This window comes from Felis catus, chromosome F1 (assembly GCF_018350175.1).
Source record: "Felis catus isolate Fca126 chromosome F1, F.catus_Fca126_mat1.0, whole genome shotgun sequence".
NCBI lineage: Eukaryota > Metazoa > Chordata > Mammalia > Carnivora > Felidae > Felis > Felis catus.
Window position 1 is genome coordinate 5,089,014 of NC_058384.1, and position 23,940 is coordinate 5,112,953.

General features: G+C 46.0%; 1 protein-coding gene across 6 annotated transcripts; it reads left to right on the forward strand.

The window, feature by feature from the left end:
• The first annotated feature begins 4,977 nt into the window (after positions 1-4,977).
• On the forward strand, positions 4,978-23,540 carry HNRNPU (heterogeneous nuclear ribonucleoprotein U). 6 transcript variants are annotated; one of them, XR_006591963.1, is made up of 16 exons: positions 4,978-5,910; positions 6,792-6,903; positions 6,989-7,062; positions 9,122-9,261; positions 9,846-9,945; positions 10,335-10,447; positions 10,790-11,053; positions 11,337-11,456; positions 11,878-12,006; positions 12,099-12,267; positions 12,514-12,768; positions 13,271-13,455; positions 13,822-13,893; positions 19,910-21,725; positions 22,012-22,114; positions 22,631-23,540. XR_006591963.1 is itself a non-coding variant. In XM_023247628.2 (14 exons), the coding sequence occupies exons 1-14, from the start codon at positions 5,220-5,222 to the stop codon at positions 14,370-14,372; spliced, it is 2,478 nt and encodes an 825-aa protein (XP_023103396.2). In that variant the 5' UTR covers positions 4,981-5,219; the 3' UTR covers positions 14,373-15,442. The 6 variants fall into 6 exon arrangements, 2 of the variants coding, with proteins under 2 accessions (XP_023103396.2, XP_023103397.2); XR_002739151.2 differs by having other exon boundaries at positions 4,980-5,910; positions 19,910-19,979; XR_002739149.2 differs by having other exon boundaries at positions 19,910-22,114.
• The last annotated feature ends 400 nt before the right edge of the window (positions 23,541-23,940 follow it).

The window sequence follows — 23,940 nt, forward strand, 5'->3', positions numbered from 1 at the left end:
GGTTATGATCTCATGGTTCGTGGGATCAAGCCCCGAGTCGGGCTCTGCGCTGGCAGCACAGAGCCTGCTTGGGATTCTCTCTCTCCTTCTCTTTCTGCCCCTCCCCCCCCCCGCCCCCCCGCCCCCCCCCGCCCCAATAAATGAATAAACTTAAAGTGACACATCTGACCTGGGTCAGGTGGCCTTCATGCCTTCTCACCCGGTTCACTCCAAATAGCCTCCTAACTGGTCTTCTGGCCTTTGACACCTCTGTGACCCTCTAGCCCGGGGCTTACAAACAGGTGGCCAAAGACAGGAATTGTTCTTGTTTTCTGGTCTGCGTGGCCTTGGCCACCTGTAAAATTCAGGAGATGTCACATACAAGTGACGATTCCCTGCAGGCCATAGGCGGCTGCCCTATTCAGCTGGGGCCTTTGCTCCAGGTCTCTGAAACCGGCATCCCTCCCCGGGGTGGCCCTGACAAGAGACTGTCACTTGGCATCCCTCCCCGGGGTGGCCCTGACAAGAGACTGTCACTTGCCCCGTACAGTCATGACTGCGGTGTTTCTCACACCTGGACCTCTTCATTTACTGACGTTTCCTGCCTAGAACCTACCGGCGTGGGAGTTTTCAACACTCCTCTGCTTACGTATCTTTCTAAAATTTGGACCTATGGTGCCACTTCTCAGCTTAAAATTCTTTAGTGCCCGCCCTCCCCACGTCTTGGTCAGTGGATGAAGCCCCAGTATCTTAGCTCAGCTGGATTCTTTTTAATCTGCCTCTTTGTCCCCTCTCAGTATTCTCCACCCTTCCATCTACCCTTGCTTCCCAAGCCTTATTCCTACCCCAGCCGTACTGAATTCCAGCCATGGGAATGATTCACATGCATTCTGTGCATTCAAAGAGGCTGTTCCTGCTGCCCGAATGCCCTTCCCTCTCAGCCCTACACGCGTTTGAAGACTCGGCTCCCACGTCTTTCCCTTAAGCAACTCCTCACTCCACATCCCAAACCGAAGACACCCCTCCATCATCGCATACATTACCCTTGCAACGGAATCATTGGCGTGTCTCTTTCTCCTGTGACGATACACCATCAAATCTTGCTGCCACCCAGCATGTGAGTTTTGACTTTGGAACTCTAATGCATCCTCTTGGTGCAGCAGAGGGAGCTTGGCCATGGGAGGCAGGCTGGTTGCTACCTCAGCTTTGCCATTTATCAACTTTGGCCAACTTCCTCAACCGCTCTGATTCTCAGTTATCGCCATCTATACATGGAGATAATAATTCCTACCTTGTGACATTGCTATGAGGATTAGAAATATGTTGTATAAAATGCCTAGCACAGAGGCTGATCCCTAGCAGGCACTCAATCCCTGCCAATTCATACCCCCCAGTAAATGAATCGGGACAAACACAGCAGACTTAAGACACAGCCCATCTAAAGTGCGCCTGGGTAGGGGTGCCTGGGTGGCTCAATGGGTTAAGCATCCGGCTTCCGCTCAGGTCATGATCTTGCGGTTCCCGAGTTCCAGCCCTACGTTGGGCTCTGTGCTGACAGCTCAGAGCCTGGAGCCTGCTTCAGATTCTGTCTCTCCGTCTCTCTCTCTCTCTCAAAACTAAATAATCATTAAGAAAAAAATGTAAAGTGTACCTGGGTGGAATAAAGTAAAAGCAAAAGGGGCGAAGGAAAGAGTATATATACACGGTGTGCAGGCGATTAGGACAGTGCTGGGGGCACTCTCAGTTTGACTTTGGCCCTCCTAAAGCCCCGGACAGCGTTCAGTGAAGGACTTAATTATCAGCTGGCAGAAGTCTGCACATGTTAGCTCTGTATCTAGAATAATGGGGATGCTAGAAGAGTATCCTAGCTAATTACGGTTTACTGTCAAATGTCATACAGCTGGCTTCTTAAGTCTGTATGTGAGGTTTGCTCTGGTTTTGTTTTCCCATGTGTGAACGTCGGTGGGTGGACAAGCGTGTCTCCAGACCTACCCCCTGGGAACCCTGCCGAAGGGAGCTCAGCAGAGGGTCAAGGTGGTCGGCTCCACGCGGGTTAGGGCACCGTAGCATCCTGCTCATAGCCGGTCCTTTCTCTCCAAACTGCGTGCTCCCGGTTCTCAGAGCCTGTGTCCTTCATGTCTGTTTTCCCTGCACATAGCATAATACTGCTCCACAGCAGGCGATCGATAAATATTTGTTAAGTAGATAAATGGGTCCGTTGGGCGTTGACTCTCTCTCAGGTTTCTATATTTGCCGTTCTTTGCCTCCGCCTCTTCTAGATATTTGCTCTGGTGTTACCTTCTTTCTTAGGCTTTCCTGACCCCACCCCCATTTATAGCTGAAAAACTCACCCCCACATCAGCATACCCTCTGGCTCTCCTGATTTGCATTTCCCCATAGTACTTGTTCCCACCTCTATTTGATACATTGCCTGACTCTCCCTGAGAGAGGGACGGCATAGTATCTCATAGTAGCTCACCGCTGTATCCCCAGTACGCCATCACGGCCTGCCTTAGACAAGGTGCTCCAAAATATTTGCTGAGTGAACTCTGTGACAAACTACGGTGCTTAGGTATGTGCCTTTGCATCAACCTACAAATGTAAGCTACATATTCTCGGCCCCCTAACGTGGTAATAGATCGGGTACCCATACACAATAGGCTAATCGCTTTTTGCTGCTGAGAATTCATTTGTCCCGACTTCCACTCAGTATCCTAACTAGTCTCTAGGATTTCAGAAAGGGGGAGTTTCAAGAGTCTTACAGGCCCCCCAGTGATTTAGGGGAAGTGACTTGTACTTTTCCTGGTCTCTGCAGAACAGGACAATCATGGTGGCATTAGAAGGGTAGAAAACAAAAACGATCACGCTAAGTCACTATTTGCACTTGCAAGTAGTAAAATATGGAATTGCAGATTTCACCTGTTTGTAGACAGGACAAACAGTAACGGATGGCTCTGACCATCCGCAAAAACTGTTTTTCTTTCAAATGTTATCTAAGAAGTCCTAGTGTAAGGAAGGAGCATGGGGGAGGGGGAGGGCTGGCGGGGAAGGGGGCCCTCAGCCTCCCGGGCTGTTAAAATGGGTGGACTGAAGACAATCTCCTGGCTCCATCAAGCTCTAAAAGTCAATGGAGGTAAAGCTATGGAACTTTTCGTGCCCATCTACTCTTATATCTCATGTTTATTATTACAACTGACTTAACGTACCAAGAACAATTGTTATAAATCGACATTTAGACCTACAAACTTTACTTTCAGAGTTTAGTTTTTTTTCTAATTAAGTGGAAATTGTTTTCCTATGACGAATATTTAAAAATGTAAGAGTATCTAAGGACACTTATAAACTTAAAGGACCATTGTAATGACTACATTTAACTTTGATTCCTGAAGAGACTAATTATCCAGTTGGTGGACACGGAAGCCCCCTGGAGCTCTCTTCCCGTTTTTGAACACAGGCAAAGGACTTGAAAAGCTCAAATTCCAGTCTGTGAGTTGTTTATAAGCTCCAAGGACATTATAAGCAGAGGCTAAATGAGTTTTTGGCACGGTTTGGAAGTTCCTATTTTGGGTACCTTCCACCTCCACCAGCTTTAAGCTGAGAATTACCAGCACTGTGCATAGTCCGTTAATTGCAATCCAGATCGTTTCACAAGTGTTAATATTTCATCTTGATAACGACTGCGTGGTAAAACACATGCTCCTTAAAAGCTATGGAGAAGAAACTTTAAAAATGAAATTTATTAATCAGTTAAATCACACTAGCCTATGGGGGAGTGTTCGCAGTGTTCCAATTTTAAATGAACATTGGGGCAGCGTTACTGGGCCAGCCAAACACCAAACAGTGGGGGTAACTGACCTCCTCCGAGATCGTGGACCACTGGCCAGTCACTGTGCAGATCTTCTGGGGTTTAAGATGTTCCTTCCAACACAAATCCAAATTCTGGCACCCCTATCCCAAACCGCAAGAACATAACACACCTTTTATTTCGCAAAGAGGAAAATGAAGCTTCTAAAATACACCAGAATAACAGAATTGTCTTCGGGAGGGATAGTCTCGTTTTCTTTTTCTCGTTTTTTATTTTTCATGAGCCTTGATAATTAACCTATGAGTTTCAGCACGATCAGGAGTATTTGTACGGGATGAGGAGTAGAATCGTTGAGCATGATCTAGCTGGGTCTCATCCTCATTGTTGGCTGCTGGGACGTCATAACTGGATGACCAGGTCCTGAGTTGGACGGAATTGAATTTTGCAGAGGTCTGTGTGTTTGGGTAGGGAGAGCCGACTCAGAAACGCCATTCTGAGGCTTATTTAACTTCTCAGGCTCTGAGCACCGGGCGAACAGCTGCCCGGGGAGGCTGGCAGCATGGAGTGGAGGCTCCCGCTCCCGAAGCCAGCCCTGCACCCGGGCTTGGGGAAGAGACAATAGAGATGCTCTGTCCTCGCCCTTCCTCAATTTAAAACCCAGGGCGCCAGGCAGGGCTTGGAAAAATTAAACCAAACACTAAGCGGAAGAAAGCCCCCCGCGTCCGATAACTGCCGATTCGTGTGGTACAAACCGACACGGAAATGAGATTGAAGGAGTTTCGAGCAAATAGCTGGGGAGACAGATACGAAGGCAGATCTAAGATGGAAGAAAAGGTGGAGGGCTCGACTGAACAGGCCAGGTCGAGGCCTGCGAGCCTGTGCGCGCACACAGCCTCCGGGCTGGGAAGGCCAAGAGCGGGACGAGTACCGCCGGCAGAGGACTAGAAAAGCCAGCGGAGGCTGCAGAGGATCGGTTTAACCGAAAGGCGGTTTCCTCTTCCTCCATTTGCTCGGCCCCAATTGGAAGCGCACTGCGCGGCCTGCGCCGCGCTCTCGGCGGGTTCGGCGTGGGGGCGGGGAGGCAGGCACGGGCGGGGCGGGGCGGGGCGCGGGCGCGCTCCGGCTCTCCTCCTGCGCGGCGCTCCCGGCGGCGCAGGGGGCGGGGCGCCTATATTACGTGCGCGGCGCCGCCCCTGCGAGAGGACGTTGCGTGCTCGCTCGCGCCAGGCGAGTCTCCGCGTCTCCCTCGCGAACTCGGTGAAAGGAATTGGCGCCGTTCGACACCAGGCGGGTCCGCTCTGCAGCACGAACCCACCTCCAGCCGCAGCCGCAGCCGCCGCCCGGGCCGAGGAGCAGCCGCAGCAGCCGCCACCAGTGGCCGAGTGAGCGGAGCCGAGTTTGAGCCAGCGCCTAGCGGTGAATCGGGGCCCTCACCATGAGTTCCTCGCCTGTTAATGTAAAAAAGCTGAAGGTCTCGGAGCTGAAAGAGGAGCTCAAGAAGCGGCGCCTTTCCGACAAGGGTCTCAAGGCCGAGCTCATGGAGCGACTCCAGGCCGCGCTGGACGACGAGGAGGCCGGCGGCCGCCCCGCCATGGAGCCCGGGAACGGCAGCCTAGACCTGGGCGGGGATTCCGCCGGGCGCTCGGGAGCAGGCCTCGAGCAGGAGGCCGCGGCCGGCGGCGACGAGGAGGAGGAGGAGGAGGAAGAGGAGGAGGAAGGGATCGCCGCGCTGGATGGCGACCAGATGGAGCTAGGGGAGGAGAACGGGGCCGCGGGGGCGGCCGACTCGGGCCCGATGGAGGAGGAGGAGGCCGCCTCGGAAGACGAGAACGGCGACGATCAGGGCTTCCAGGAAGGGGAAGATGAGCTCGGCGACGAGGAGGAAGGCGCGGGCGACGAGAACGGGCACGGGGAGCAGCAGCCTCAACCGCCGGCGACGCCGCAGCAACAGCCCCCACAGCAGCGCGGGGCCGCCAAGGAGGCCGCGGGGAAGAGCAGCGGCCCCACCTCGCTGTTCGCGGTGACGGTGGCGCCGCCCGGGGCGAGGCAGGGCCAGCAGCAGGCGGGAGGTAAGAAGAAGGCGGAAGGCGGCGGAGGCGGCGGTCGCCCCGGGGCTCCGGCGGCGGGTGAGTGCTGCGTTGTACGTTGCGCGCGGCGGGAGGCCCGCGCGGGGTGGGGACCGTGCCCCAGGCCTGCCGGAGCCCCGCCGGGGGGAGGGAGCCCCGGGCGGGGGCCGCCGTGGGGGTAGCGGGGAGGGGGGGAGGGGGCGCGGGGAATCCCGCCCGGCCGCGAGGCCTCGGGCTCGGGGCGTGCGACGGTGGCGGCGGCGACTCCATTATGTGGCTGGCGAGCCGGGGGTGGGGGGTGGGGGGGGGGGAAGCTGCAGCTGCCGCTGGCGGGGGGAGGAGCGGCGGGCGGGAGCCCCGTCGGCCCGCGGTGGCGCCGCCGCGCTGCGTGCGCGCGGTGCGGGCACATGTCTCGGGGGGAGGGGAGAGGCCCGAGGGCCCGGGGCGGGCGCGCTTTGGCGGCGCTGGGCCGCGGTATTGTGCAAGGAGCGCAGGGTCTCGGCGTGACGTCACTTCCGGCGGGAGGGGCCGGGCGGGGAGAGCGGGGCGGAAGATCAGTACAATGCGGCCGCGGGGAACGCGGGCCCGGGTGGGGGAGGGGAGGGGAGGGGAGGGCGCGCGGGCCGGGCCGGCCCCTCCCCCCTTCCTGAACTCTCTTTGGGATACACGTGGGCTCGGGGCCTGTGCCGCGCTAGCCTGCAGGAGCTTTCTCGAATCTTCGCGTAGAGTGGCAAAATTAGCGATGGTTTTGGACTGCGTCACTAACTGCAGCCCGGTTCCGAGCTGATTGTTCTTTGGGTTCGCGTTGGATTCGTCGATTGAAAACCCTCCCGGAAAAGAACGGGAAAGTCGAGTTTTTTGCGTCTTTGAACAGGAAGGGGGTTTTTCTTTTCCGCCGTGTCGCGGCTTGGCCCCTTACGCGGAGGTGTTGTGTGTTATAGGAGACGGCAAAACAGAGCAGAAAGGCGGAGATAAAAAGAGAGGTGTGAAAAGACCTCGAGAAGATCATGGCCGTGGATATTTTGAGTACATTGAAGAGAACAAGTATAGCAGGTAGAGGATGCCCATCTAGTTCTACTCGTTACCCGTTCGGTCTTGGGTAGGACAAGCTGAATCAGGAGACAATTCTGTCTTTCAGAGCCAAATCTCCCCAGCCACCTGTTGAAGAGGAAGATGAGCACTTCGATGACACAGTGGTTTGTCTTGATACTTGTAAGTGAAGCGGTTTCTCCCGTCTACTCCCCTAGTTTCTCAGTGTGGCGGTTTGGGTCCGAGAGTGTTAGAACAACGCAGTGCACTCAACGTAAACGCATAAAACTTAGCCTAAACCGTTTCTGTTAAAAGGAAGGTGGTGATGGCTTGTATTCAGATTTCGGTAGCTAAATGTTTAGTACAGCATCGGTTGTGTCGTATTGATAATTTTCCAGGCTTCGGCAATTTGGTTATATTTTTTTATATGACTCGAAAGTTTTCATTTGTAGGAATGTAAAATTAATGCCAGTTTTTTAAATTTCAGTTAGCTAATGGAAACTTGTAAGACTATCTGTAACTTGTCCTTGCAGGCTCCTACAATAATTTCCCTTTTTGGGGTAGAATTCTAGCAAGGGAGCTCTTTGGGCTAGTGAAATATGTAATGAATGGCTTTTCCCATTAGCACGCAAGTGTATTCCCTATTCTAAAAGATTGTAATATTACTTTTTCAATAACTGCTCTTTTGTTCTCAATTCCAGTTCAGTAGCTGCTGCTTTAACATAAGTTGATTTCTTCCAAAGACCTGGGGCAGCAGCAGTGGGCTATCACGGGGCTACTAGCTTTCTTCAGCAGCGAATGGTGTCAATGGCAGCGCTGTAAATACTGCTCCTTTACCCAAGTTGGGTTGCAATTGAGTATGAGGAGGATTGCAGACCTCTAGATGGGCCTTGGCTGTCACGTGTGTGACTTTATTTTTTTAACAACAACGTTGTGTTGGTTTAACATTCGATCAGAATGCACAATTCTTTCACTTGGATAGAAAGAACAAAAGGTAGAAACAATTGCTTGAAAAGTAAGCGGTAAGGTGTGAACCTGCCCTGTAGATCCAGGCAGTTAAAGTGTAGATTCCCGTGTTTTCCAATACGAATTTAATTTTAATCAGGTTTGTGAGGATGTAAACATTGACCCTGGATTTCTTACTAAATGTCCTTTACAGGTAGTTGAGCTAAGGGAGTCTTTTAAAAGAGAAAACACACACGGAAAAGTAGTTTCTTTGGAAGTTTTAAATACAGTTCGGTTGCTTAAATACAAACTGGGCGGGCATGGGTAGGACAGTGAAGCAGTGATTCAAGAAGTAACGCTACTATCAGAGTAGGCTTTTAATTCATTACTGAGGAATATCAGCTCCTTAATTTGTTACTTACATTGGGTACAAGCACAGTTTGAGCCAAAAATTCTATCAGCGATCAGGAATCTTTTTGAGAGCAAAGCTTATTTAAGGAGAATTCCAAACTAGGCTTAATTTCCTCTCATCAATAAAAACTGTTGAAGAAAACAGTTTTTTAACTTTAGCTCTCACGGGGGGAACTCCAAGAAGGTGCATACGAAATGAGCCAGTGACCCAAAGGTAGCTAAGTTAAAGACCTTTTGGATTTGAGTAATCCGGGAAGTGGATAATCCCCCATTGTTATTGACTAACCGGCAAGCCTGGGGAAAAGGGACCTTAAAATGCTGTAATATGAACAGTGTTAGACAACCAGGTTTGCACTTTGTAGGGTTGAGGCTGCCTTCACAAGTTTTTGAAAGAATTTAGGATCTAGAGCCCCTGGTGTTTTAAAGTGACAAAGTGCAGGATCAACGGCTCATATTCCTGTATTTTAAAATATCATGGCCTACCTTCAGTTTTATTGTGGCACGGGTAAATTCTCCCTGGTTCTGGCATACTTCACTTTGATTTCCTGCTATCCTCTACTGCTTGCCTCTAAATCAAGGTAAAGAGCAGAGCAGGTATGTATCCATGTCCCATTGTCTTGATTATTTTATATACTTAAAATACACGTTAAACCTGGCTGTTTTAGTTTTGGAGGCTGTTTACGCTTTAGTTGGTAATTTGGTGAGAGTGACTTGGTGTGGGGGTGGGGCTTAAACGGAAGGTCAGAACAGCAGCATGGTTTGTAGAAGCAGTGTCCGTGAAGCATTAGGAAATACGCAAGAATGTAATCACCAGGTTTTGCCTACGTAGCAGCTGTATTCACGTTGGATGTCAAAAGAAATAATATGGTATTTGATATAATTACAGATAATTGTGATCTACATTTTAAAATATCAAGAGACCGCCTCAGTGCTTCTTCCCTTACTATGGAGAGTTTTGCTTTTCTTTGGGCCGGAGGAAGGGCATCTTATGGTGTGTCCAAAGGCAAAGTCTGTTTTGAGATGAAGGTAAATGTAGTTTTGTGACTTTGGTTTTTTGTTTTTTTTTTTAAACAAGTGAATTTCCAGTTGCTGGACACTATTCAGTGTCAGTGGGGCTTCTTTCTTTGGAAATTTCTGTGGACTGGAAGAGGGGCTTGGAAGACCTTTGTTTTATAACCGTTAACCATATTTGTTACAATCAGAATTTGTTATTGAGCCAGTCTGTTTTTCTTTAGGGTGCTCCTTTTTTATCAGGCACTTGAAAGGCCCACCAAGGGTTTAAGAATAACTGTTGGGTTTCTCGTTTTGTCCCAGAGCAAAGCATGTTGAGCGTATACTTTCATCGGGTTTCGAGTCAGGAATATGTAATTTTTAAACATTATCTGTTCTTTTAAATGTGATCCAACCAAGTACTTAACTTCAACCTTTTCAATTCCAAGTTATAAGTTCTGTCAATTTGTAAAGTTCTTATGGGGGAGGGGGGAGATGACAGGGTAGAATGAGTGTCTTTGTATTAGTAGCCAGAGAAGAATTAGCCCATGGTCCAGATGAAATGAAGCTAGAGTTCAAGGGTTTATCTTCATTGTAATCATTTATGATTTGACTTTCAGGTTACAGAGAAGATCCCAGTAAGGCATTTATATACAAAAGATATTGACATACATGAAGTTCGGATTGGCTGGTCACTAACCACAAGTGGAATGTTGCTTGGTAAAGTTTCCATTAGAGTACTGTCCTCATGAGTGTTCAGGGTCTGATTTCAGTAGTGAGACTAGAAGTATTCTAATTCTGTCTTGTTTGTTTTTAATCTATTTTATTAGTATTTTAGAGATGAATGCTATTAGCATGTATAGTAGGATGGTTACTTGTTTTATGACCAGTGGTTAGGAAAAGCATTATCCTGTGGTCTGCAGTTTTTCAAATAGTTATATAAGCCTTGTAGCTCTCATTACTTGTCTATGTTTTAGATACAGCATGAGTGGAAGAATGTTAGGTTAGGTACTCATTTATATTGTTGTCCTCTATCCTGAATGTTAAAATATGTGGGTCATGGGACTGTTTTGAACAATCGATTTCACGAAAGTTCATTATTTTCTTAGGTGAAGAAGAATTCTCTTATGGGTATTCTCTTAAAGGAATAAAAACCTGCAACTGTGAGACAGAAGATTATGGAGAGAAATTTGATGAAAATGATGTGATAACATGTTTTGCTGTAAGTCAACTAAGTTTCTCTATATAAGTGAGCAATTACTAGCTGGGGATTTTTTTTAAAAAAAGGTTTATCAACATTGGCCTTCGTTACTAACCCATCTTGACTAAAAACTACTTAACGTGAACTGGACCTGAAAAATCTAGTGTATTTTACTGAAGGCAGTATTGGTTCTGCTTCTAGATGTGTGTGTCTCATTGTTTATAACTATTCTAAAGCTCCTCATGTTTAACCTAAATCTGTTTTCCAGAGGGTAAGCTTCACTCATCTTGAATTTTGAGGGTTTTTTTAAAGCAAGTTTAAAGGAAGGAGGTTAAAATCTTAATTTTTTTCCCTATTTAACAGAACTTTGAAAGCGATGAAGTAGAACTCTCCTATGCAAAGAACGGGCAAGATCTTGGCATTGCCTTCAAAATCAGTAAGGAAATTCTTGCTGGAAGGCCACTCTTCCCGCATGTTCTCTGCCACAACTGTGCAGTTGAATTTAATTTTGGTCAGAAGGAAAAGCCATATTTTCCAATACCAGAAGATTATACTTTTATCCAGAATGTCCCCTTAGAGGATCGAGTTAGAGGACCAAAGGGGCCTGAAGAGAAGAAAGATTGTGAAGTAAGTGGATTTTTTTTAAAAGCATTTGAAGGTTACTTTTGTTTGGCAAGAATGACATTCAGAAGATCTGGATGATTGTTCTGTTTCATGTGCTTTGTGGCACGGCTGTTGGCATCAGCTGTAGCTGTGTTTTTTGATGTAGAATATTAAGTTTTCCAAAAATTCCCTTGTTTTAGGGCAATGAAAATTTACAAATTGAAACTGGGTTTTTGTGCACTTCACAAAATAGCTTCAGGAATTTTTAGATGGCTCTACTAAGTGAAACATTTTTTTTCCATGGTAGGTTGTTATGATGATTGGCTTGCCTGGAGCTGGGAAAACCACCTGGGTTACTAAACATGCGGCAGAAAATCCTGGTAAATACAACATTCTCGGAACAAACACCATAATGGATAAAATGATGGTAAGAAAAATACTGAGGGTGTGATCTCAGCACTTTAAAAAGACCAGAAGGCATTAAAACTTTTTTGCCTGTTGTCTTTATCCATTTTGCGTTGGTGTTTTAGAGATAGGAGCTTGGGCGAAGTTCCATTGGTTACTTAAACTATAGAAGGATGTAAACTACTTCTGTCTGGAAGGCAAAGTGCCTTCCAGGGACGACGCTTTATTTTTTCTAGGAAACTTTGAACTATCGACATTTAGTAGCTGAACTTAGGAGAGCAGAGGATCTTGCTTACATGATAAAATGACCTTTTTTGTAGTGATAAGGAAAGGCAGTATTTAAACTTTGCAATGTTTGGTTTCCATGTAGATCTAAGCTGATATTAAAAAAAAAATGGAGCTTTATTCACAAGTTCAAAGGAACTGTTGAACTTTTAAAACAGGTGGCAGGTTTTAAGAAACAGATGGCTGATACTGGAAAACTGAACACGCTGTTGCAGAGGGCTCCACAGTGTCTCGGAAAGTTTATTGAGATCGCTGCCCGTAAGAAGCGAAATTTCATTCTGGATCAGGTGAGCTGCAGCCTTGAGGTTATTAACAAAAGGAACTGATGATTGGGTTTGGCGTGGAGCTAACATTTGGGTTTATGAACTTTGTTTTAAAGACCAACGTGTCTGCTGCTGCCCAGAGGAGAAAAATGTGCCTGTTCGCAGGCTTCCAGCGAAAAGCTGTCGTAGTTTGCCCAAAAGATGAAGACTATAAGCAAAGAACACAGAAGAAAGCTGAAGTAGAGGGGAAAGACCTACCAGAACACGCTGTCCTCAAAATGAAAGGTATGAATTTAATTCTATTAACGTTAAAGCTGCCGAGATCTGTACCTGCAAACTCGCGTGAACGTTTGCCGGTGATGCCGGTTCCTGAGTTACCTTCGCTCTTTGTTAGGGGAGTGTGTGTGGGGGGTTTATTTCTCTCTTTAGGGAAACGCACGTACACCGAGCAGATGGCATAGCGTGGTTTGAAAGGATGAAAGCAGGCTTTAGGACTGTGGTCTGGGGCTAATCTGACCCTATTCCTTGTAGGAAACTTCACGCTGCCGGAGGTGGCCGAGTGCTTTGATGAAATCACCTATGTTGAGCTGCAGAAGGAGGAAGCCCAAAAACTTCTGGAGCAGTATAAGGAGGAGAGCAAAAAGGCGCTGCCGCCGGAAAAGAAACAGAACACCGGCTCCAAGAAGAGCAACAAAAATAAGAGTGGCAAGAACCAGTTCAACAGAGGCGGCGGCCACAGAGGACGTGGCGGGTTCAACATGCGCGGCGGGAGTTTCAGAGGAGGAGGCGAGTTTGCTTTTGAGTTTCACTTGGCTGGAGGTTGGAACGAGCAATGACCATCTTCTAAGTTTGGGGGCTGGGTGGTGGTCAACTGAATTTAACGCAGGACAGTTGACTTCCCTGGACTCTTCCGCCCTAGTAACTAGCTTCAAATGCCGTGATGTGATCCTAAGCATGCCTTGTTAGGTGTTAAACGTCGTGTCTTTTTCTTTAAACGTTATTTTGAGAGAGTGTGTGATCGCGGCAGGGGCGGGGGGGGGTGGGGGGGAGAGAATCCTAAGGAGGCTCCGCGCTGTCGGCACAGAGCCTGACGCAGGGCTCGATCCCACAGATCTTGCGGTCAGGGCCTGAGCCAAAATCGAGTCCGATGCCTACCCGACCGAGCCAGACAGGCGCCCCTGTTGGTTTTAGAAGTTACTTTTCTCTACAGTAGAGGACCAGTCCGCAAGAGTAGGGTCCTGTGGAAAGGAAGTGCAAGGTTGCTAAAGCCAACGTGTCTTGTCTGCAGCTCCTGGGAATCGCGGTGGTTACAACAGGAGGGGCAACATGCCGCAGCGAGGCGGCGGCGGTGGCGGCAGTGGCGGCATCGGCTACCCGTACCCTCGCGGCCCCGTGTTCCCCAGCCGAGGCGGTTACTCGAACAGAGGGAACTACAGCAGAGGCGGGATGCCCAACAGAGGGAACTACAACCAGGTAAGGCCCCCCCCCCCCCCCCCCCCCCGCCCCAATGATTCGGATAATGGAGTCGGGAAAGTTATAAAGTCATGTCACAGCCTCAGTGAGGCCATTAGGTCTGAGTGCGGTGGCGCAGGAACACCAGGGATGGTAGAACGAGGGCCGCCTAAGTTTGGTGTTCAGGTGCATGAACCCCGCAGCACGTCCAAGGATGTCTTAAATGAATAAATTAAACACCGAGAGCAAACAGCACAGGGCGCCCAGGGTTGAGTTGCTAGAGGCGAGGCCTGTCCTGTGTTACTGGCTCCTGTGTACAGCACAGACCTGTGCTCTGGAGTTTGAGTTTTCAAGGATTTTTTTTTTCTCCCTGCCTCCCCCCCCCAGAACTTCAGAGGACGAGGAAACAATCGTGGCTACAAAAACCAATCTCAGGGCTACAACCAGTGGCAGCAGGGTGTAAGTAACTTCTTATGTGCTACGTACATTCATTGTGCCTTAAGTTCATCGTAAGAGTCAGTCTTGAAACCCTTGTGCAGGGATTGGAGCGTTTTTATAATCGTTACAGGGCGAGGTTTGAATATAGGTGGAGATGGCTGTAACTTACTGTTTTAATAAAGTAATATTCTTTAATACGTACGGTTCTTTTTATTGTTAGCTTTAATTGTATAAACTAACCAAGTCATGATGTGTTTTCTTTTGTAATGTGTTTATTGGTAATAATGGGATATTAATACTAACTAAATCTGGTTTGATAGAAATCAGAGGTATGACAGGTGTAAATTTGTTTCCAGCAATTACTCTGAATTAGATTGTCATTTCCTAAAAGCAGTTTGAGTGGCTTATTGATGTTTTTTCTTTAAAAAAAAAATTTTCTCTTACAGCAATTCTGGGGTCAGAAGCCATGGAGTCAGCATTATCACCAAGGATATTATTGAATACCCAAATAAAACGAACTGATACATATTTCTCCAAAACCTTCACAAGAAGTCGACTGTTTTCTTTAGTAGGCTAACTTTTTAAACATTCCACAAGAGGAAGTGCCTGCGGGTTCCTTTTTTAGAAGCTTTGTGGGTTGATTTTTTTTCTTTTCTTTTTTGTACATTTTTAATTGCAGTTTTAAAGTGAATCGTAAGAGAACCTCAGCATTGTGCACGATAAGAGAATGTGTCAGTATTTCAGGGTTCTACATTTTATCTGTAAAATGTGACTTTTTTTTTTTTATCACAACAAAAGTAAAATGTTGCTTTGTACCTGGTGTCTTTTATTAAGAATTTACTCCCCCCATTTCTCACAGAGATAACAGTCGGGAGTCATTGTCACAATATAATAGAAATGTTAGCAACCAGATTCATGGGAGGACCGCGCAGTCCTCATGAATCACCTGAGACTCTGTACTGCTCCTAGAACACTCCATCCTCTCTGTAGTTTGCCGAGCGGCGGAGGGGGAAGCTTCCATCGTAGTTCCTGACCATAACTGGGAAGTCTTTTTCTTTTTCTTTTTTTTAAATAACAACGGAATTGGCCTAATGGGGAACGAAGAGAAAACTTGGAACCAAGAGAGAGAAGATGGAGTGTACGTAGAAGGGCTGTTCAAAATGTAAAACTTTGGTTGCATTATTTGTGGAGGCTCAAACTTGTGAAGGTTCAATACCATAATTTTTCCATTTGTTCTGCATTTTGATTCTGAAAAGAAAGCTGGCTTTGCCCATTTCTTATTAAAAAAACTTGTTGTAAATCCAGTTGTCTAATGGGATCTATATGAAGTTAGCTATGTCTGTATGCCCTTCTCCCACAAAATACTGTATCACTAGTGTGCTTGTAGTACTTTACTCCACCATCTTTGTAAGCTAATGAAATTGTGAGTCACCCATTTATATCTTAATTTTTAATCATGTCAGTTCTTGAATGGGTATCTCCTTAGCCTGCTGATTTCTTTTTCTCTCTAAAGAAAGTGGGTGGAGAAATTAATTTAGACGTTTGTTTGCAATAAAAAGAATTCATTTTACTCTCGTTTTGGGATTCTCGCCATCAAGGTTCAAAATCCCTTTACAAAACTCCCAAGAGGAGGAAATTTAAGTGTGTGCTTTCTGGACAGCTTATTCTGTACTCCGTACTTCGAACATTTAGGTTTTAAAAACTTAAATGTATACTGACAATTGAGTTTTAATTACGAAGTAAAGTCGAATCCTTCCTTCCCCTCCCCCCCCAGACGACTTAACATTTAACGAGGGGAAAAGGTGTACTGGCTGGGAGAAGTTAACACTCAGTTTACCATCTTTACGAAATGCTAACGGCTGTCCTCAAGAGAATATCTTAATACGCATATATCTGATACGTGAGACTCTGGGAACAGATGCTTTTAGAAGCCATCGTACAAGCCAGTCCTTGATTTCACGACTACACAACACTGCTAACTTAACTGTAGCTATGTGACCGCATTAGATCCCCTAATTGTAATTCTATTGGGTTTGCACAGAACACTTAATCTTCTAAAGGACCCTCACTGATGTGAAGTGAGGAATCAGGAGTCAAACTGTAGAACTAAAACTTGACTTCAGTCTAGCGTTTTGTTGGTGTTTTAGGTTGCTTCTGGTAAGTTGAGGTTTGTCTGTATTTTCTTCTGTTTGCTTAGATTTTTGTTTTAGCCATCTTCAATCAGATTTTTCACTTCTTCATACTCCTAGGAATTCTGCCACAAGCAGAGCGGGAGTGGAGTTTTAGCTGGCGGTGTAGGTTTCAGTTGATACATTTTGGGAGCGGAGGCTAATCCTGGAATTCCGGTGAGAATACTTAACGGGACAAGGTAGCGTCTCAAGGGTTTTTGGTTTTTTTAGCAGTTAGCTTTAGTGCTGGCAACCACTGGCATTAACTATTATATCAGTACACATTGTAATTACGAGGATTGCATAGTAGACCTACCCAGGGGAAAAATTTGTTTTCAGCTTTGCTGCTAATCAGCGTTCTGGGTACGTTTGAAACATCTTGGATCTACCTTCTAGTTGAAAACTGCTTCCCGAGGAGTTCATACTCTAACGTGAATCATGGTGGGGGAGTAATGGCCAAATAATACTGTTGGGTAGACTGTTCTCCCTTGGGTAGTCCAGAGAAGTTTGGGAAGACCAGTGGAATAGATAAAAACACTGTCCAGGAATATGTTAAAATTTCCAGCACTGGTCTCTTCAAGATTAGAACTAAATATGCCTGGAAAGGAATAATCTTCGTGTTTAAGGAACTGGGAAGGGGGAGCGTATCAGATAGCAAGCAAAAGGGCGGAAAAGAAGAAACGCCATTTGGCGGAGTAGGGTCTGTAAACGAGAAACTTGGCCTCCTGCTTGCCCCTCCTCTAGCCCGTCCCTCTGTGGCGAGCAAAACCGAAGAAACTCAAGACCTAGTTGGGAACAAATGTCTCCGCTCCACCGGTGAGATTGCTGTTGGTTCAGTGGTACTTACCCTAGAGAGTTTTGCAGGTGGTCCTGTCCTCCTGAGTGAGGTGTTGGATCAGATTGGTGAGCTCCGGCGGTGTGAGAAGCGCAGGAACAGGTTAATCAGGAAAGACGGCAGATCACTGTAAGAAAGGAAGTAACAGCTCCTGTCCTGTAGAGCATTTGCTTTGCTGCCGGTAGGTTCTGTCTTGTGGCTCCTGTTTGGCCTTTGACGTGGAGGTCTCTGGCTCGGACCTAGGAGGTCAGGACTGACTTGTGGCCCCTTCCTGGCCAGACAGTAAGATGGAAATCTTAGAATGCAGCATGAGTGAAGTCAATCTGACCAAAGGAAGCCTCATTAAATCCACAAAACCCGAAGCTCACACTTGCCCAGGGTAGATTCTGTCTGAAAATGAGGACCATGTCCTGAGCACTGACAAGGTATCAAAGCTTCCTAAAGACTACTTGCCTTGACAAAGTACTTAAAATTTTTCTGGGAGAAGTAATACTTAAGTATGTTTTCCACCTTCGGGAGAACTTACATTCATGGAGATAATGTGTTCTGTATCCAATGCTTGCATCAGTTGTGGGAATGAATGTGTTTTTCTGTGCGCTTAATATAAATTGGCTGTTTGTCCTTAGGGCCGTTTTCATAATAGGTCCCGTCGCACAAATAAAAACGAAGTATTCCCATACCTTTTTTAAGCTTGGGGTAGACTTCAGTCACCTACAAAAAACTGATTATAGGTCTGTGGGAATATATCTGGTACTTAAAAAGCCAAAACCAGAATAAGCTACTAAGGAAGGCATAAACCTGTCTTTCATAGCCCAAGTCTTAGTGTCTGGTAATGTAACCTTAAAAACCGTTTCCACGACTCCCTTTGTACGCGTAAGTATAAAATGTCTTTTTTAAAAGTGGGTGGATGTAGCAGAGAATTGGCCACTCCCACCCCCCAGAATATTCCTTGAACTACTCCGGAAAGAGGAGTACAGCATTCTTTTCTAAAGCCATGCGTACCTAAGTATTTAAAATGGTTTGAGTCTAAACTTTGTCGTCGGTGTTTCTGGGGCTCTGAGAAATGGTGTAACGTTTCAGTAATGGTAAAGAGCAAAGATACGTAGCGTTAAGGGCCTTGGCAATAGGTCACGATGGTTACGCCCGGGGCGTTAAAGGGGACGGTAAATTGGTATTTAGACTGACTGCGTTAGCTGTCTGAATAGTTTTAGTCCCGTTCAACCGGCCTCTTCAAACTCGAATGGTTAATTTCATAAACTTCCCTAAAACCATAATGCCCTTCTGCTACGCGGAGCCTTCTGTTTGGATTTAAGTTTGAATTTTCGGCCCTTTTCTTCAAGTCTGCAGTAAAAACACTTGGGGGTCGTATGTGTAGCCAGGTTAGTGGTTGAGTTTTTCTTGAGGTTCCTCTGAGGCCCAGTGTATTTTATACCCTGGTGCCAGCACTGCAGGTACGTGATAGACAAATACTAAAAATACTTGATGGTGGCTAGCTCGTGTTGAAGCGAGTGACCTTAGCCTTCCTCCTCTTTTTTACTCACCTTGCTATCTAAGGTAAACCCTTTAGAATTGTGATGGAAGTGATCTAAAGGCGTGCTGATTGACACAGTGTATATCTCTTGAGTGCGTTGGGGTGGACAAAAAGAAAAACCAGGATCCCCAAGTCCCTTAATACCCCGAAGTTTAAATCCTGTATATGTGACATTGAATAGTTGAAATCACCTACTTAATAGCCAATTGTTGTTTTTGCTTAAAACGTACGCTACTTTATTTGGTGGTTATACTTAGTCGATTTCAACACGCATGCTGCTGGAGACCCCATACGAGCACTTAAGATCCGTAGGAGAAGGCCAACAGCATGCGCGTACATTAAGTGACAGACGTCACATCCTAACCAGTTGACTAAAATTACAGGCGATTGAGTGCGTCTGATGAGTTGGTCCAAGGAACTTAATTTAGTCTGTAAGGCTCAGTAGATTGTAAAAACTATAGTCCTAATGTTAACCGGAGTTATTTTAAAAATGTTAACACCTGTGTATTTTGTGAAGTTAGGTTGTGCCGTCCACATGGAAACCGGAATAACTACAATTTCTTGGCATTGTGTAGCTCCTGGGGCATTCAGTTGCGATTGTAGAGCAGTTACTTGCAGGGGAACAGATCATCGACAGGCGCTACTTGGTTAGGGAGGTTATTGGGACAAGGACCTTAACTGTGTGTTTCAGTTTGTACTTAACTTTAATTATTGCCTAGGAATATTACAATTTTTTCTCCCTTTTCGTGCCAGGATTCAACGTATACTTGCATCTTGACAAGGAACCGGGGGGGGGGGGTTGGTTTTAAAGCTGGATGGGTGGGTATGAGAAACTACAGTGTATAGTTGAAAGCGAGGCTGTAACGACAGTCTAGGTAAATAGAGAAATGTCTTTGGGGAAGATTCGCTTCGTTTGGCTGCACCGCCAGTGGCGTTGCCGTCCCAGTGGCGGAGCACGTTCTCTGGAGCATGCGCAGGTCTGACTGCATAGGCCAGAGAGCCAACCCGTCTAAATAAACACTGAACTGTTGTTTATGGCATGCTCTTCCCTGCCAGTCCTTTAACAGTCCAGGCGCTCACCGGAAGTAAAATCCACTTTGTGCAGTGAAATTTTCTGCACTTGCCAAGCACCTGAGAAGCATACTCAACACGTTAGGGTCAACGAAAAAAAAATTAAAGGGCCAAGAACAGCGAGATGGCCAGTATGGTCGGCCAACCTGTGACGGAAACGTTTTGAAGTGTTAAGGCTTACAGAGAGGTGAAGGAGAATCGGTACTTCAGAAGAAGGAGCGGGGCTTTTACTAGAATGGCAACTAGCAATTTTTTTAGGTAGCTAGTAATAGAAGGTGTCCTTACATTTCAGTGGTCTAGTTGAAGGGAGTGGGAGCGTCATGGTCAAGTACAACGAAAGGTTCCAGGTTTATCTATCTTTTTTTTTTTAAGTAATAAAGCAAAAAAAAAAAAATATATATGCTGATTGAAATTTCATCTCCTTTTCCTTAGTCTGTCCATGTGAATGTCCTGTGTGGAAGAGTAAAGGGCCCAACTAAATGTGTTCCAGTGATTCCAATAGGTATTCCAAATTCATTGCTGCTTGTACATTTCATACTTGTTCTTTGGGCTTCTAGGATCACCTTAATTAGAACTCTCTTATTTAAAAGTAGGGGATTGGGAGACATTGGTAACCCTGATTGGCTAGATTCTATAAACTGGAAAACCAGGTTTTCTCCTCTGTCCTTCGCACCCCCAAGTATGAAGTATTGGTGTGCCCGCGAGTGGTGGTCCTTGCATGGGATTAAGACTGGGTATGCAAATAGAACCGAGCCCTTAAAAGGTTAGATCCTTAGTCTAATGGTTCAAATTCCTTCTGTTGTAACTTTTTGGAAGACACTCTTTTTAATTCTCACTTGTAGAGATTACGGAAAATGCTTTAATGCAGAAAACTGTCCAGGATACCTGTGTCCATGTTTTCCCCAGATCTTTCTGCATCTGTGCTAAATGCGTACATGCTTACTCTTTATTAGTTTATAAACATTTGGAAAGTAGATTGAGATCCTTTTGGATAATGAGATGGGACTCCATATCAAAATGGAAAAATCAACTAGGAAGTAAATTTAAATTGTGAAGACAGAAGGAATAAAGAGGCTCAGTGTGAGCTCTGCTTGTGCCAGTCCAGAGCATGTAATTTCTCACCGCCCTGAAGTCCTTTAAAGGCTTGATAAGAAGCTTAGAGGGAAATGTATTGGGTAATACAGTATAGCGTTGAGACGTAGCTATCGGGATTTGCTCAATGAACTAGAGCTCTACGGTGTCACCTAAAATCTGATGGCTTCTGAAAGAGCAGACTGCTCTGTTTCAGACTAAAGAGTAAAAATCCGATTTTGTTCACTTGAGGAAGAAAAACGTTACGAGAAAAAGGTTTGTTTCAGAAATAAGCTTTGAGTTCAGATAGCAAAGCATAGCTTTCATTTCATAGGACTTGTCCTCACAGTCCAAAGGGAAGAAACACTTCCGTGGAAACTGCTCCATTAAGAAACCCCGTGTATACAGGTTGTTGACTTTGGTTTCCTAAGGGGAGGTCCTACCATAAGTTTATGGCATATGGAACTTAACGGATGTTATTCCTAGGAAAGTGGAACAGATACCATTTGTTCACAAAAATGAACAACCGAAGGCTTTTTACATTAGTGCCTGCTCGTGTTAATGTAGTCACTGCTGGTTTTGTCAAGATAGAAATACTTGGAAAAAAACCTTTACTCTAGAAAATGAAGAGTAAGGCAAGCATAGCTGTTGAAGACTCCTACTTGAAGTAGGAGTTACAAGCTTCAACGTTACAAGCTTCAACATGTAATACCTTGAGGAAGACCTTTGTAATAAGCTTTGTCCCTAAAGCTTCGTATTTTAAGAGAAAAAAGGTGGAGCTTCCTGCATAAAATCGGCCGCGTGAGACGCCAGCATTGGGGTATTGGTATATTCTGTTGTCCTCATTGGATGACCACTGGACCATATTTTAAGATGCTTCCAAAAACTATTATTATAGAGGACCATTAAAAATCAGAAGTTTAGCACTCGCTTTATTTTTTTCTACTCATTAAGACTTTCTGTTTACCCAAACTGTAGTACGTATATTAACATGACTTTCAAAGGGGTGTCTTGACCCCCATCCGCTACAGATTTTTATCTAGGAATAGAAGGATTCCAACCCCATTTGATCCCTAGCTCTTTGCTGAAAAGTGCATAAACAGGAGTCCTGAATTTATTATATAGACCTCCTCGCATTATATAATCGAAGCAAAGGGAAACCAGCGATGGAGTAGAGGTACGTAGACTAAAAAGATGCTTGCACATCAAATAATGGTACTAGGAATAGTTAAAATTTTTTGTTGCCAAACTTGGTCATTATAAATCACAAGTCCAAAGAAAAGCTTCTAGTTAATGTTAAATTCCCTGAGGTCCTTTTACTGTGATGGAAAAGCCAAGTAGTCGAGGGAGGGGTGAGGGAAGGGGGAAATGCATAGAGCACCAGACAGATTTAAGGAAGCATTTATAGATAAGCCACAAAGCGTTTTTAAAACTACTAATGGCCGCAATTCTATTTTAATCAGCTATTTAGCTGGTATCTACTGCTAGATCACCTAGTGTGAAGTTTTGGAATTAATGGAACAGTGAAAGCCGAGATTCACCTGGAGGTTCCCGCTGTCACGGAAGGTAGGTTGCCCTTCCAGTCCCGTGGCGAGTGGGTGGGGGGGAGCAGGGACCTGGAGCACTGTTTAACAGACACGGGACCGCCCTTGCCAGGCACGCGGGTTGGGAACGTAAAGAGAAGAGCTGACTGGAGTTGCCGACAAGGGACTTGGGCTCTGCCTGTGGCCAGAGTGGGAGAGCTCAAGCAGAGGCCTGAGTTCAGGTCTCCGTGGCCGGAGGTGCGCTGGAGACAGGCTTGGCACAGCGCTCACCCGGTGGGAGCCTGAGGTCGGAATGCGGAGCGTGAGTGGACGGGGTTGGAGACTAGCGGTGGGACCTAGAGGTCTGTCGGGAGGCCTCAGGGAAGGTGTCCGGGAGCCACAGGGGAGGGGCCTGGAGTGTGTTCTGGTCCAGCAAGGAGTGTGATCCCTAACCTCCGTAACTGAGGAAGGAAATAGAAGGCATTATCATGTAAACTTTACTAAACGATATTTTCAGAGTCAATCCAAGTAAGTATGTCACAACTTTGTTTTTACCCAGGTCTTCAATTTATGCAGTTACTCTGCTGTGAAAGTGAACTAACCTTGTAACTGGTGAAGGCCTTGGAAATTTTTGCCAGCCGAGAGGTTTCTCTCACTCAGGGTAAGATGTAATCATAGAATGGGAGGGCAAGGTGGGAACTGAGTTAACTTAATCCGATTGCCCGATTTTATACATTGCCTCCGTTTGTAAACCGAAGCTGAGAACAGGAGTGGCCTGTGCACACAGCTTATTAAAGGTCCGGTTGGATCAGTACTCCTCAGTCCCCCCCCCCCCCCCCCCCCCATGCAGATACAGTGCTGCCTCTTAAAAAGTGAGTGACTGGTCACTTTGAATAACAGACTGGATTCAGCTTTTGAGTTGTGTCTGTAGTGGACAGATGTTCGTAAACAGCATTTTCCTTTCCAACAACCTTTCCTCATTAGTGTTCAAATCCTGCCTTGGGCGGCCTCTAGATGATGAGAATATTCTTAGGAGGTGTGGCATTTGGGAGACCACATAGCCCGTGCGCCCTGCCCCTGGTGAGGACGGCCACGGGAAAGGTGGGCGTAGGAGGGAAGGGTGCTCCCTCGTGTGACCTGGACGGAGCATGCGCTCCCCACTTACCTGTGAAAAGTGGGACACCCCAGAATAAAGTTTCAGGATATCTTGACCTCGTTCTGTTTCTCTGGCTCACCACCATAATCCAGTTCTAGGACCATTAACCAGAATCCCGTCTGCTGGTCTGTGTTCAGACTTACCGTCTCTTAACCAGGAAGGGACCCCCTAGCTTGTGTTTTGTCAAATTATTTAAGAGATTTTCCTGAAAAGTCCTGTTGGCTATTTATTGAGCCAAAAAATAAATAATTCCATTGCTTCCATTCCAAAAGGGAGTTTTTTTCCCCTGAATGAATAAATGCTGTAGACTTGGTTGGGTGCCTTGTTTTTGTTTCTGTTTTGCCTTTTTACATGACAGCTGGTTGAATTGTAAATTACTTATTCATATTAATGTAATAATATGTGTGTGATCCTGTAGTTTTTTGTTTGTACCAAACAAGTTCTGAAAATGTTTGTGCATGCCCTGTGTGTATTTAAATTCCATTTAAAAGAAACTGCATACTTCCAGAAAAATTAGAGCACTTAAAAACAATCTTCACTTTTGGAGAGATCCTACCTGTTCTAAGAAATCGAAGAACATGGTCAGGTGGTGAGTGCGTTTTTAAAATAGCAATCCGCAAAGTCCTACGGTCCATTAGTGTTTTAAGGCTTACAGTAGCACCTAACTTTAGAAACCAGGAAGTATTTCCTCATTTTTAACAGGATACAGTGAT

Excerpts from the sequence above, each read along its gene's own strand:
- HNRNPU (XM_023247628.2), top strand. The coding sequence starts at position 5,220 with ATGAGTTCCTCGCCTGTTAATGTAAAAAAGCTGAAGGTCTCGGAGCTG. Across the intron at positions 5,911-6,791 it reads CCCCGGGGCTCCGGCGGCGG|GAGACGGCAAAACAGAGCAG; the intron begins GTGAGTGCTGCG and ends TGTGTGTTATAG. Across the intron at positions 9,946-10,334 it reads CACAAGTGGAATGTTGCTTG|GTGAAGAAGAATTCTCTTAT; the intron begins GTAAAGTTTCCA and ends TTATTTTCTTAG.